The sequence below is a fragment of the Macaca mulatta genome, chromosome 6 (genome assembly GCF_049350105.2).
Source record: "Macaca mulatta isolate MMU2019108-1 chromosome 6, T2T-MMU8v2.0, whole genome shotgun sequence".
NCBI lineage: Eukaryota > Metazoa > Chordata > Mammalia > Primates > Cercopithecidae > Macaca > Macaca mulatta.
Genome location: NC_133411.1, coordinates 180,896,274 through 180,911,352, shown reverse-complemented (window position 1 = coordinate 180,911,352; position 15,079 = coordinate 180,896,274). Strand labels below are relative to the sequence as shown.

At 50.5% G+C, this 15,079-nt stretch overlaps 1 protein-coding gene and 1 long non-coding RNA gene across 2 annotated transcripts in view; one reads left to right on the top strand and one right to left on the bottom strand.

Annotated features, from left to right (window-relative positions):
* Positions 1-15,079, bottom strand: part of LOC114678969 (uncharacterized) — a 74,791-nt gene that overhangs the window by 14,773 nt on the left and 44,939 nt on the right. The window lies entirely within an intron of this gene.
* STK10 (serine/threonine kinase 10) overlaps positions 1-15,079 on the top strand; it is a 151,023-nt gene that overhangs the window by 133,278 nt on the left and 2,666 nt on the right. The window contains exons 15-18 of the mRNA XM_028849917.2: positions 3,281-3,405; positions 4,795-4,983; positions 6,163-6,288; positions 7,799-7,912. Of these exons, the coding sequence (XP_028705750.2) occupies positions 3,281-3,405; positions 4,795-4,983; positions 6,163-6,288; positions 7,799-7,912 (554 nt within the window). The remainder of the gene's footprint in view (positions 1-3,280; positions 3,406-4,794; positions 4,984-6,162; positions 6,289-7,798; positions 7,913-15,079) is intronic.

The following is a 15,079-nucleotide window of genomic DNA, read 5'->3' as shown; positions in this document are numbered from 1 at the left end:
TCCTCACACAGCGGAGCGGAGCGGAGGGAGACCGGTTCTGGGGTCTCTGGGTTTTTGGGGTTTTGTAGTGTTTTGGTTTTTTTGTTTTGTTTTGTTTTGAGACAGGGTCTTGCTCTGTGGCCAAGGCTGGAGTGCAGTGGCACAGTTATGGCTCACTGTGACCTCTGCCTCTGAGGCTCAAGCAGTCCTCCCACCTCAGCCTCCCAGGTAGCTGGGACTATAGGCATGTGCTACCACACTTGGCTAATTTTTGTGTTTTTTGTATAAATGGGGTCTTCTATGTTGTCCAGGCTGGTCTCAAAGTCCTGGGCTCAAGTGATCTGCCTGCCTCGGCCTCCCAAAGTGCTGGGATTACAGGCATAAGCCAACGTGCCCGGCCTGGGGTCTCTTTTATTAATAAAAAGGCACTAATTCCATTCACGAGGGCTCCACCCTCGTGACCTAATCACCTCCCAAAAGGCCCCACCTCCTAATACCCTCACCTCAGAGGTTAAGATTTCAACATATACATTTGGAGGGGACGGAAACGTTCAGATCATAGCACTGAGGTTGCACAGTTAATGGGTGATAGAGCTGGGCCTTGGATGACAATATCAGGAAGCTGGGCATTTCAGGGCTGATTGAGAAAAAAAAAATGACCACAAGATGGCAGTAGCATACAAGCAGCTTTGCTTGGGGGGCATTTTGACAGGTTTACACGCTGAGGGGGTGGGTCCCTTACAGAATGAGGCCTTCTAGAGATGACAGTGCGGGCCACCATCCAGCAGGGGAAGAAGGCAAAGGAACTCTTGGGCAAGAAGGGGACCTGAGAGGGGGCTCACATGTCTAGATGATGTCGTCCAGCGTGGGGAGCTCAGATGGGGCATCTCTAGATCAGAAAACTGCAAAGGGCAGCGGTGGCTTGGGGTCTTTCTGGAGCCCTTGGGTCTCTTTTCTCTATGGCTAGCAGATGTTAGGTGCAGTTTCTTTCTTTCTTTTTTTTTTTTTTTTTGAGACGGAGTCTCGGTCTGTCGCCCAGGCTGGAGTGCAGTGGCGCAATCTCGGCTCACTGCAAGCTCCGCCTCCCGGGTTCACGCCATTCTCCTGCCTCAGCCTCCCGAGTAGCTGGGACTACAGGCGCCCGCCACCGCGCCCGGCTAATTTTTTCTATTTTTTAGTAGAGACGGGGTTTCACCATGGTCTCGATCTCCTGACCTTGTGATCCACCCGCCTCGGCCTCCCAAAGTGCTGGGATTACAGGCGTGAGCCACCGTGCCCGGCAGGTGCAGTTTCATGCGATATGCAAAGTAGGCAGGCTCCAAATGGCTAAATATCTGCTTGGTTTGAACTTTTTTTTTTTTTTGGAGATGGAGTCTCACTGTGTCATCCAGGCTGGAGTGCAGTGGCACAATCTTGGCTCACTGCAACCTCCACCTCCCAGGTTCAAGCAGTTCTTCTGTCTCAGCCTCCTTCATAGCTGGGATGATTACAGGTTTGCGCCACCACATCCAGCTAATTTTTTATATTTTTAGTAGAGATGAGGTTTCACCATGTTGGCCAGGCTGGTCTTGAACTCCTGACCTCAAGTAATCCACCCGCCTTGGCTTCCCAAAGTGCTGGGATTACAGGTGTGAGTCACCGCACCATTCTCCTGCCTCAGCCTCCCGAGTAGCTGGGACTACAGGCACCCGCCACCATGCCCAGCTAACTTTTTAATATATTTTTAGTAGAGATGGGGTTTCACCATGTTAGCCAGGATGGTCTCGATCTCCTGACCTCGTGATCTGCCTGTCTCGGCCTCCCAAAGTGCTAGGATTATAGGCGTGAGCCACCGTGCCCGGCCCTGTTTGAGCTTTTTTCTGTAGCTATATACCTGGGTTTTGTTTTTGTTTTTTGAGACCAAGTCTCACTCTGTCACCCAGGCTGGAGTGCAGTGGCACAATACTGGCTCACTGCAGCCTCTGCCTCCCCTGTTCAAGCGCTTCTCATGCCTTAGGCTTCTTAGTAGCTGTGATTACAGGTGCACGCCACCACACCCAGCTAATTTTTGTATTTTTGGTAGAGACAGGGTTTCGCCATTTTGCCCAGGCTGGTCTCAAGTTCCTGGGCTCAAGCAATCTACTCACCTCAGCCTCCCAAAATGCTGGGTCTATAGGCGTGAGCCACTGTGCCTGGCCGTACATACTATGTTTTAGAAATAACAGAGGATGGTTATACATTTGAATTTGGTGCCTGTGGACTTTTGGCGGTCCGGGCCTGCTGTGAGGAAGTAAACAACATGAGGCCATATCCCAGGGCCATTTTTGGCTCGCTTATAAAACAGGCCTCCTCCAGGCCTTTGATGACCAGTGCAGTTAAGCAACATAAACCTCTTATTAATTGGTGTGGATCAGCAAAACGGGCTTCTTGAGTTTTCAGTATTCTGAATAGAGCACAGTTGTTTTGAGAAAAGCCCTCACTTCCTTTTCCTATCCCATGATGTTGGTAAGAACCGCCCTATTTACGGAACTGTGGTTCTGATTTTGGGGTGGAAGCCGGAATCACTATTCTGATATACCAAAAGCAGATACCATTTTGCACGGAACGGGAATGCAGTGAAATAAACAACATTTGCACTGAGCCAAGCATAATCTCCTGTCTCGAAGGGCATGAGATTCTCCCTTTGACTCCAGGTCCTCACCCGGGTGCTGTGCACAAGGGTGGATTAATAGACCTCCAGTGATAAGATGCCAGATGCCATTGTCTGCATAATGCATGCATGGGACATGCAGGGGACAAGAGGATCTCACCCATTTTTTCAAAGGAGGAAATAGTGACAGGAGGCCATTCTGTCTTCTTCACGGGGTCTGCATCTGAGCCCTTCCCACGTGCGCATCAGGAAAGTAGAGATGCAGTGTGGATTGCACTTCAAAGTGTCTCCCAAGGATGTCCCCTCCCTCCATAGTATAGCTGTGTCCATCTGGCAGAGATGGCAGCTGATGCCTGGAGAACCTCTCCATTCCTAATCCCACCGATGGAGCTGGGTTCCAGCCTGTATCTGCAGTTTCTCTGGCTCCTGACTTTGAGCACTTCGTGCTCTACCATGCTGCTGGGAGCTATCATTCCTTAGGTTTAAAGGAAGTTTCTAGGCCTCAGCTCAGGTCAGCCAACATGGTCTAATGAGGTAGCACATGTGGCGATTCCTGAGCCTAGCAGGTCGGTGATCTCCAGCATGAGGCGGCCAGGCAGAGGAGCGGGGCAGAGGGCCTGTCAGTTCTCTGGATGTCAGCACCTCACCAGGTGTGTGGCATGTCCTCCGCAGACCGGGAAGCGGCCCTGTGGGAGATGGAGGAGCACCAGCTGCAGGAGAGGCACCAGCTGGTGAAGCAGCAGCTCAAAGACCAGTACTTCCTCCAGCGGCATGAGCTGCTGCGCAAGCATGAGAAGGTGAGGCTGCCGGTGGCGTGGGGCTCGGGTCTGCTGCCGGGCCGACCTGGGAGAACCGTGAGGCTGGATGTGGTGGGGCACGTCTTGGGTGCACACTTTGGATGACAAGTGCCCCCAAGAGGACCCAGGGCTGGCTGCAGTGAGGCCCCAAGAGGTTCTCCAGGGGTGTCCTGCTTCAGCTCAAGGGACCAGGAATAGGGCAAACCATGCAGGGAAGCCGATGGCCCAAGCAGCTCCCTCGCTGACTCTGTTACTTGCTGTGTGTGTCTTTTTTTTTTTCTTCTTTTTTGAGATGGAGTCTTGCTCTGTTGCTCAGGCTGGAGTGCAGTGGCGCCATCTAGACTCACTGCAACCTCCGCCTCCAGGGTTCAAGTGATTCTCCTGCCTCAGCTTCCCAGGTAGCTGGGATTACAGGTGCTTACCACCATGCCCGGCTAATTTTTGTATTTTTTTTTTTAGTAGAGTTGGGCTTTCACTTTGTTGGCCAGGCTGGTCTCAAACCCCTGACCTCAAGTGATCTACCCGCCTCGGCCTCCCACGGTGTCGGGATTACAGGCGTGAGCCACCGCGCCCACCCGGTGTGTCTTTCTTTTACTCTTTCTTTTCCCTCTTGTCCTCCCTTTCCATTTTCTCTTTGTTTCTCTCTTTCTTGTGCATTCCTTCAGAATACTTTTAGGTCTCCACTTAAACACCACCTCTGCCGGGAAGCCTTCCCTGAACTCCCCAGAGCTGGTGAAGGCCCCTGATCTGTGTGGCCAAAGCACCCTCTCCTGCAGGAATTGTCTGTCTCAGTTCAGCCTTCATAGTGGGACAGTGACAGACAAACCAAGGTCTGGATGCAGTGGATGCACAGCAGCTGTGTATAATTCCAGTTTCTTATCTAAATGCAGTGATGGAAGTCAGTGTAGGGCCATGGGAGTTCAGAATAAGGCTACCCAACCAGGTGAAGAAATCAGGGAAGGCTTCTTGGAGGAGGTGATACCCATGCTGAGCTTTGAAATACAAATAGGTGTTAGGGGAAGGAAAAAATTCAGATGTATCAGGGTTTTTTAAAATATAAATTCACATCTGCCATCACTAGTGAGAAACCATCCCCTTTCGTGTACATTTTGCTTTGAGATATTAGCTAATGATGGCATGCCATCATTGATTAGATGAAAAGACATTTAGAAGGTAAGAATCCAAGATATTATTAACAAGAATTTTTAAAGTGAGAACAAAAAAAATGTTATTAGCGTAGAAGCAAAATAACAGAAGCCTTGCTCTGTTGAACATCGTGGGCCACGTTGGTCCTGGGCCCCTAAGTGGAGTGTGGGGAGCTTTAGCCTGTGTTCACACTCCAAGTCCGGAGTGCAGCTGACCCCAGCCCCCCTGGATATTCCTCTCCAGGAGCGGGAGCAGATGCAGCGCTACAACCAGCGCATGATAGAGCAGCTGAAGGTGCGGCAGCAGCAGGAAAAGGCGCGGCTGCCCAAGATCCAGAGGAGTGAGGGCAAGACGCGCATGGCCATGTACAAGAAGAGCCTCCACATCAACGGCGGGGGCAGCGCAGCCGAGCAGCGCGAGAAGATCAAGCAGGTGGGGGCCGGGCCTGCGGGGTCTGCCAGTGTGCTGGAGTGCAGGCAGGGCCAGGTTTGGTGGGGCCTGGGCCTTACACGATTTTGGAGAATATGAAACAAGATGCAGGCTGGCTCACATCTGTAAACCCAACACTTTGAGAGGCCGAGGTGAGTGGGTCACTTGAGCCCAGGTGTTTGAGACCAGCCCGGGCAACATAGCAAAACCCCATCTCTACAAATAATAATAATAATAATAATAATAATAATAATAATAATATTAGCCAGGTGTGTTGGCTACTTGGAAGGCCGAGATGGGAGAATCGCTTGAGCCTGGGAGGCGGAGGTTGCAGTGAACCGAGATTGAGCCACTGCACTCCAGCCTGGGCAACAGAGCAAGACTCTGTCTCAAAATAAAAAGGCTGGGTGCAGTGACTCATGCCTGTAAACCCAGCACTTTGGGAGGCTGAGGCAGGGGGATCCCCTGAGTGCAGGAGTTCAAGACCCGTCTGGCCAACATGGTGAAACCCTGTCTCTACTAAATATAAAAACTAGCTGGGCATGGTGGCACATGCCTGTAATCCCAGCTACTCAGGAGGCTGAGGGAGGAGAACGGCTTGGAAGGCTGCAGTGAGCCGAGATTGCACCATTGCACTGTAGCCTGAGCGACAGAGCGAGACTCTATCTTAAAAAAAAAAGAAAAATGCACCCCGACCTGCTCTCCATAAGGTCTTGGGAGGGGGTGTGTGTGTCGCCAGGCGTGCCCTGGAAGCTTCGTCAGCCTCATGGTGAATTCACCTCGGTGTGTGGACAGAGGGAGCTTGGTGCTGTGTTGCTGATTCTCCCGCGCCCTTCCCTTCCGCACTCCCACACTTGTATTTGGCCAGCTTCCCCACATCCTGTGTTGCCCTTGTGGCTCGGGCACATGGGCCCTTGTGATTCCTGCCTGGTACACACACTTTCCTGGCATGTGTCAATTACAGTGTCGTGTCCCCACCAGCCTGGGGGCTCCTTGAGGGCAGGGGCTGGGTCTCAGCTCAGGGTGAGGACTTAGCACGGGCACAGGTGGTGCTGGGTACTGGGTGCTGGGTACACAGACCAGTACCCCTGAGGGGTCTCCCTGGGCCAGGGCTGAGGTGGGTTCCCTACCCAACCAGCCAGGCCCTGGCCCTCTGAGGCACCCACCCTCCCTCTGGTGCAGTTCTCCCAGCAGGAGGAGAAGAGGCAGAAGTCGGAGCGGCTGCAGCAACAGCAGAAACACGAGAACCAGATGCGGGACATGCTGGCGCAGTGCGAGAGCAATATGAGCGAGCTGCAGCAGCTGCAGGTACCGCCCTGCCTGCCCCTGCCCCAGGCTGCCTCAGTTTCCCCAAGGCCATCAGCTCTCAGGGGGCCAGAAACTCCACAGCTGGGAACAGTCTTTGTCAGACAGGCCCGGGGTGGACAGGTTCCAGTCCTGCCATGCTGCTCTAGAGCTGTGTGAGGTTGGCCAAATCACATGACCCTCCTAAGCCAAAGCTCTCACAGCCCTGAAATGGATGTGGGGATGACCCTTCCTGCTTACAGGACTGGGGCAAGGGCTTGTGAGGGAAGCGGCGGAGCTGGCAGTGGGCTGCTGCAGGGTTTCCACGTCATCACTGTGTTTTGGGCAAAGGTGGTCGGGGTGTGGCCAAGCCCCTTGTGGGCTGCTTTTCCTGTGGTAATTCCTGACCTCTTCAGGCTTCCTGGCCCCTGGGTTTGGCCCACGCTTGAGGGTCCTGGCCCCAGGAGCTGGTACTTGAAGCCCCCTTGGGCCAGGGCCGATTCGAACCTCAGGAACTGCTCAGGCTGTTGGACTCATCGGGCGTTTTCTGGAGAGGCAGGGAGGCGTGGAGGAAACATTCCAGGTGTTGAGGCCTGCCCGGCAGGGCTCTGCTGATTGTCACTGTGTGACTTTTGACCAAGCCATTCACCTTCTGCATCTGTTTTCCTATCCCTGCCTCGGGTTTCTGTGAGCACTGGGAGAGCCCATATGAAGTGCCGAGCACAGCTCCTGGCAGGCCACAGGAACTCAGCGCTGCTGCGAGTATTACTTCTCACTCAGCCAAGTTCTCAACTCCCAGAAGCCTCTAGCATGAAACCCAAAATGAAAATCGCCCAAAGGATTCTACTTTCCCAACCCAGTAGGGTCGTGGTATCTGGATAAAGGCATTTTCCCCCTGCTTTATAAGCTCCTCATGAGAAGACTGATTCTCTGCAAGAAATCAACAGGGACTTGTCACTGCTGCCTATGAGAGAGATTTACATTTTATAAAGCAGATAACTTACCTCAGAGAAAGAACAGTGAGGTTGGAAGAGTCTCACCCATGTCAGTGACCCTCATTCCTTGCCACAGATTTCCCTGAGGAAATTCTATGTGATACATACAGAGTATCTTAGCTCAGGCTGCCATAACAAAGTACCATGATGCTTAAGCAACAGAAACTTCTTTCTCACAGTTCTGGGGGCTGGAAGTCTGAGATCAGGGCGCCAGCATGGTTGGGTTCTGGTGAGGGCTCCCTTCCTGGCTTGCAGACAGCTGCCTTCTTGCTATATCCTCACAGAAAGTTGCAAATTTACCACACATCCCCACCACAGAGTTAATAAGAACTGTTAACATATTCTGGACTGTTCCTCCAGGCACTTCTTGGTGCATGTGATTTACATATAGAGTTTGAATAAATGGGATTTATAGTCAAGAAGAAGAAATAATAAATGAACGATGCTGGTGCCCTCGTGGCCACAGCATGAGGTGTGTCTCAGTCTTCAGGGCCTGTGTCTTCTGATTTCTCACCTGTTCTGCCTGGAATTTGTTCCAGAATGAAAAGTGCCACCTCCTGGTAGAGCACGAGACCCAGAAGCTGAAGGCGCTGGATGAGAGCCATAATCAGAACCTGAAGGAATGGCGGGACAAGCTTCGGCCGCGCAAGAAGGTAACCTTGTCCGAGCTGGTGGGCTCGGTCTCGGGCTCTGCTCTGTGCCATGCACAGGCCTCTGGCCAGGACATGTTAGGTCTCGTTATTTTGGTGGACTCTTGCTTTGTGGCACCGTCAAATGGATCTCCAGCCTGAGAGAGAGGAACTTTCTAACCCTTCATGGCTAAACACCCTGCAGCTTCCAGCTATGGAAGGGCAGCGTCTTGTTTAGCTCCCTCTCGTGGACCAGAGTACTCCTGCCATGTGGTGTCCACAGAGCACGCTGCAGTGAGTCAAGCCAGCCATGCTGCTGGGCCAGAGCCCAGCCTGTGGGGATTTTCTCTCAGAGGAAGTTATTCTCAGAAGTCAGAACCCAGCACCAGATAGAATACTTGCCAATTTAGTTTTCTGTTGCTGTGTGATGAACTGCCGCACACTAAGCAGCTTAAACCGACACCCGTTCACTCCCTCCTAGTGGTGGAGTTCAAGAGTCTGGGTGGGCTCACCTGGGTTCTCTGCGCAGGGTCTCACCAGGCTGCAATCAACGTTTTCAGCGTGGCTGGGCTCTTAGCTGAAGTTTCTGGGGAAGAATCACTTCCAAACCCGCTCAGCTTTCGACAGAATCCAGTTCCTTGTGGCTGTAGGTCTGAGGTCCCTGTTTCCTTGCTGACCTCGGACAGGGGTTACTTTATTTTCTAGAGGCCACCAGCATTCCTTATCACGTGGCCTCTTCCACCTCCAAATAGCAAGCGTGCATTCAGACCTTCTTGTGCTTTGAATGTTTGAATGTCTCTGATATCCCCTTCTGCCACCAGCAGAAAACCCTTTTGTGCTCATGTGATTAAATGCGGGTCACGGGATAGCCTCCCTGCTTGCAGGAATGATACCACATTCAGAGGTTCCACCCACACTCAGAGGAGCGGGGAGAGTTATAGGAGAGTCATGGGGGTCATTTTTGAATTGTGCCTGCCATACTTTCACCTTCAAAACCCATGCCCTCGCTCAGTCCCACATCTTTCTTTACTGCCCTGTCACTCTCTCTCCTTTCTGTGAAGCCCTCTCACAATTTCTTCCTCCGCCCACTGAGAAATTCCTTTCTCAGCCCACTGCAGCCTCTCCTGGCAAGGTCAGTAGCAGCATCCTGGTGGCTGACTCCCATGGATATGACTTGCTGGACTTGACCTCCTGGTGGCAGTCAGTGCTACAGTCATTCTCTTCCTCGCCTGCCTTGTCCTTCTAGGCCCACGTTCTGCTGAGTTTCTTCTCTGTCACTGGCCCCTCTGCAACGTCCCTCCTGACCCATCTGTTGATTTCTTTATTTTATTTTTTATTTTAGAGATAGAGTTTCACTCTGTCGCCCGAGGCTGGAGTGCAGTGGCGTGATCTCGGCTCACTGCAACCTCTGCCTCCTGGGTTCAAATGATTTTCCTGCCTCAGCCTCCTGAGTAGCTGTGATTACAGGCACATGCCACTATGCCTGGCTAGTTTTTCTATTTTTAGTAGAGATGGGGTTTCATCATGTTGTCCAGGCTGGTCTTGAACTCCTGACCTCAAGTGATCCACCTGCCTCGGCCTCCCAAAGTGCTGGGATTACAGGCGTGGGAACTTGGCTGTCTGCAACCTGTGCCTCCTGGGTTCAAGTGATTCTCCTGCCTCCGCTTCCTGAGTAGCTGGGACTACAGGTGTGCACTACTGTGCCTGGCGGATATAATTTTTTAAAAATATTGTGTAATATGTCAACTTTTGGAAGATCTGCATAACACAGTAAACCAATATTTTCTAAGTGACCAGTGCATGATGTTACAGGATCATGGGTGGGGCAAAGTTACATCCAAGTGCAAGATAGAGCAGTGGATTTTTTTTTTTTTTTGAGACAGAGTGGCGCTGTCTCGGCTCACTGCAACCTCCACCTCCTAGGTTCAAGCGATTCTCCTGCCTCAGCCTTCCTGAGTAGCTGGGATTACAGGCGCCCACCACCACTCCTAAAGTGCTGGGATTACAGGTGTGAGCCCAGGAGTTTGAGACCAGCCTGGGCAACATGGTGAAATCTCATCTCTACAAAAAATACAAAAATTAGCTGGGCACAGTGGCACATGCCTGTAGTCCCAGATACTCTGGAACCTGAGATGGGAGGATCACTTGAGGCCAGGAAGTCAAGGCTGCAGTGAACCATGATTGCACCACTGCACTCCGGTTTGGGTGACAGATTGAGACCCTGTCAAAAAGAAAAAAAAAAAATTGAGAAGCTGTCATGTTCAGGCTGGTGGACACATGTTTTCCAAAGTTCTCATTTTTGCTTGAATGCTCAAATTTTGTCATTGGCAATAAATATCTTTAGTTTGTTTCCTTTGAAGTGATCAGCTCAGTTTGTTCATTTTTAAGAGAGTATGGGTCTTGCTATGTTGTCCAGGCTGGTTTCGACTGCCTGGGCTCAAGCAGTTCTCCTGTCCCAGCCTCCCAAGTAGCTGGAACTATAGACGCATGCCACCATGCCCAGTTGTCAGTTGTTTTTTAGTAAAAATGATATTCTGCAAAATAAAGTGGCTAGTTCAGCCCACAACTCAAGACAATTGCACAAGAACAAGATCGGGCACAAGAACAAGATCTCTAGGCAGCCATCATGCTTTCATGGGCAGCAGGCATGCCTTATGCATAGTTCTCATTTCCTCACACAGGACGTTAAAGGGCAGTGACCTTGAAGGTCAGGATTTAATAAAGTAAACCATTTGTGTTCAAGGTGATTTTAAGTGCAGTTGGCTTTATTGTTTTAATTGAAAAACTTTCTAAAATACTGTGAGTGGGCCTGGCATGGTGGCTCACACCTGTAATCCCAGCACTTTGGGAGGCCAAGGCGGGTGGATCACCTGAGGTCAGGAGTTCGAGACCAGCCTGGCCAACATGGCAAAACCCCGTCTCTACTAAAAATACAAAAATTAGCCAGGTGTGGTGGTGCATACCTGTAATCCCAGCTGCTCTGGAGGCTGAGGCAGAAGAATCACTTGAACCCGGCAGGCAGAAGTTGCAGTGAGCCAAGATCTCACCACCACTTCACTCCAGCCTGGGCGAAAGAGTGAAACTCCATCTCAAAAAAATAAAAATAAAAATAAACACTGTGAGTGCACGGTGGTGAAGAATACTCATTCAGTTTGGAGGGGCCATTGTCTGAATCCTCCAGAAGCTCCAGAAGTTTTACCCATCATTGCTTTTGTACCATTAGCACAAATATCAAAACACTGAAAAAGCAAACTGTGTCTCAGTAGGAAACTAGAGCTTGCTGCCCCTTCCCCACCCCCAGAAAGTGTTCTGGGCCCCCTAGGGGTTCATGGACCACACTTTGAGAACTACTGTTCTTGCCTTATCTCCTGTGAGTCTCATCCCCGACTTGTGCTCTGAACAGATTTCGGTACCCAAATAGATCTCCATACCATCTGCGCTTCCCTCGTTCTCTGCTGGGCTTTTGCCCAGCCTGTTCCCCTTGCCAGGAATTCTCTACCCACCAGCCTTTGCTTGGCCAACTTCTGTGTGTCTTCATTATTCAGGCCTTCCCCACGGAGGCTATATGCTGTCTCTTCTGGGCTCCCCGTCCTTGCCCCTGTCATGGCACTTACCACGTGGGATTGCATTTGTGTGCCATCCTTAGCTTGATCATTCATTCATTTGTTCATTCATTTGTGTATTAATGCAACACGTATTTCTTGAGCGCCTGCTCAGTGCCCCACACAGTTTCAGACACTGCATTGAACAAAAGGGACAAGTCCCTGCCCTCAGGAAGAACCGACCTTCTAGTGAGGGGCCAGGAAGCAGGGAGGGAAACAGCATGGGGGGCGGTCACAAAGTGGAGCTGCTTCAGACAGTGTGGCAGGAAGATGTCATCTAAGAAGACATCTGAGCCCAGATCTGAAGGACCTGAGGGAGGGAGCCGTGCAGCTGTGGGGGGTTTCGGGGGGACATTCCCAGCACAGGGAAGAGCAGCTGCAAAGGCCTGGACACCTTGCTTGTGAAACAAGGAGGCCCCTGCGCCAGAGAGTGGTGGTGATGGTGGGAGGCGACAGGAGGCAAAGTCAGAGGGGTGGGGGGACCTATGTAAAGCCTGGCTTTTACTCTGTGTGAGATGGGAGCCACTGGAGGGTTCTGAGCAGAGGACGGGGGGGTCTGACTCGTGTTTTGAAAAGGATCCCACTGGCTTCCCTCAGGGCTCAAGAGTGGAGGAAGAGAGACCAGTAAGGAAACTATTGTGATAACCTTGGTGAGAAATGAGGGCAGCTTGGATTAGGATGGTATCAGAGGTGGGGGGAATTCGTCCATTTCCTCTCTAGCTGGCACTCTAGACGTTCTTGCCGGTCACCAGCTTTGGGATCTTGGGCAAGCGATCGTCCCCGCTCTGGGCCTGTATGAGTCTGGATTCTCTAGAGAAACAGAACCAATATAGAGAGAGGGTGCGTGTGTGTGTGTGTGTGTGTGTGTGTGTGTGTGTGGAGGGAGAGGGAGAGGGAAATTGATTTAGTTATTTTAAGGAACTGGCTCACATGATTGTGGGGGCTGGTGAGTCTGGAATCTGCAGGACAGGTCAGCAGGCTGGAGACCCAGTTGTTGTTGCTGTCTAGAGGAAGAATTCCTTCTCTCTTTTCTCTGAAGGCCTTCAACTGATTGAGTCCCACCCACATCATGAAAGGTAGTTTGCTTTACTCAGTGTTTACTGATTTAAATGCTAATCACATCTATAAAATACCTTCATAGTGACATCTAGTCTGGTGTTTGACCAAACAGGTAGATAGATACCATGGCCTTGCCAAGTTGACACATAAAATTAACCATCACGGAAATTAGTCGGGCACAGTGGCACAAGCCTGTAATCCCAGCTACATGGGAGGCTGAGGCAGGACAATTGCTTGAAGCCAGGAGGCAGAGATTGCAGTGAGCCAAGATCGCATCACTGCACTCCAGCCTGGGAGACAGAGCAAGACTCCATCAAAAAAAAAACAAACATGGGTCCTCATTGTGGTTGTTTGTACAGTGAAGCTATCGATACTGCAATGCTATGCCAGAAGTCGCTAGTACATAGTACAGACCAAGAACATACTCATCCCCCTAAACTCTCTGAAGAGAGAGCTGCCCAGGTTACCCTTAATCTCATGCCCACGGGTCCTGAAGTCCTGAGGTTCGTTCTGCCATCGTACATCAGTTCTGCTTACTGTAACTGTGGTCTGCACAGGAGGCAGCTACCCATCTCATCTGTATAATGGCCTTGGGAGTCCTTGAATTGAGGCCTCCCTCGCTGCGCTAATGGAGCTTTGTGGCTGGAAGCTGGCCAGGGCCCAGACTTCCTGTTAGCAGGACCACGCTCATCAGTTTCTGTAACCATGTTCTGCTGAGACTTTCAATACTTGACACTCAAATCAATAATGTTCCTGCTGACATAGGTTGGTTCTGCAATCAGGAAATAAACGTTCACCTGGTTATCTTATCTGGGGATTCTATACCCTTGGCATATGCTGAGAGTTTGAAAATGAATGATCACGTTGCCTCTAGCTATTGCCTTATGTCTCAGATCGCTTCAAAGAGGGGCCTGGGCTCGGGGGAGGCACCACAAGTGTGCATTTGGGAAGCTGGCGTTGGACTTTGCCTGTGGGGGCTACCTCTTTGCAGAATTCTTTATAGAATTCTTCTGTTATTAGCTACTTGGGTTTCTGCTGGAACAGTGACCCGGAGGTGATGATTTTCATTCAAGAATAAATGGTCTTTTACGTTCTTGCATTACAGTCAGCAGCCTGTGAACCCCCTGCCTTGTATGGAGGCAGGGAGATGATTGTACATTGTGGAGTATTTTTAGAAAAAATCAGATGTATTTCAAGTAAGTACGGAATATCTGATAGAGTCAATGAAGTGTTGCTTGGGTCAGTGTTAACACAGAATGTGGCCCAAACGAGTCAAATCTTCCCTCCTGAACTCTGGCTTTTTGGGCTGTAAAATGTAGATACTTATTTCCTTAAAGTAGATGTTAGCAAACTACTGCCAATGTCCTAATCTGGCCCACCACTTGTATTTGTAAATAAAGTTTTATTGGAACACAGCCATGCTCGTTCATTTACAGATTGTCTGTGGCTGATTTTGTACTACAGTGGCAGTTGAGTAGTCACAATAGAGACCAAATGTGTCATGCAATGCCAAGAATGTTTACTATCTGTCACATAACAGAAAAAAGATTGCTGACTCTAGCCTTAGAAGGTTGTATTGAGAAATATATGTTGGGGGGTAGAACAGAGTAATGCTTAAACAGCCCAGGCTTTAGAGTCACACAGGTGGGATGAAGTCCTAACTCCTCCATTACTAGTTGTGAGACCTTGGGCAAGTTACTAAACCATTCTGTGCTCAAAAAGTAGCAGCTATTATTATTAAATTGTTGGTACTCCTAGAGCAAAGGTCCCAAACTGATAGCCTATGTGCTGGAATTGGCTTACAGGCATGGTATGTTTGGCCAACCAACATAGTGATGTAAAAAAAAAAATTTTTTTTGAGACAGAGTCTTGCTCTGTCACCCAGGCTGGAGTGCAGTGGCACGATCTCGTCTCACTGCAACTTCCACCTCCCCTCAAGTGATTCTCCTGCCTCAGCCTCCCAAGTAGCTGGGATTATAGGCACACACCACCAGGCCTGGCTAGCTTTTGTGTTTTTGGTAGAGATGGAGTTCGCCATGTTGGCCAGGCTGGTCTTGAACTCCTGACCTCAGGTGATCCGCCTGCCTTGGCCTCCCAAAGTGCTGGGATTACAGGCATGAGCCACCATGCCTGGCCTATAAATTTTTTAAAAGATTCCCACTTTTAAGTATATAAGGAGATTTTACATTAAAATCTTGATTTCCAGTTTCTTTAGAAAATCCTAGGCCAGGCACGGTGGCTCACGCCTGTAATCCCAGCACTTTGGGAGGCCGAGGCAGACGGATCACGAGATCAGGAGATCGAGACCATCCTGGCTAACATGGCAAAATCCCTTCTCTACTAAAAATACAAAAAAATTAGCAGGGCATGGTGGCAGGCGCCTGTAGTCCCAGCTATTCGGGAGGCTGAGGCAGGAGAATGGTGTGAACCCAGGAGGCGGAGCTTGCAGTGAGCCAAGATCGCACCACTGCACTCCAGCCTGGGCGGCAGAGCGAGACTCTGTCTCAAAAAAAAAAAAAACGAAAAAAAG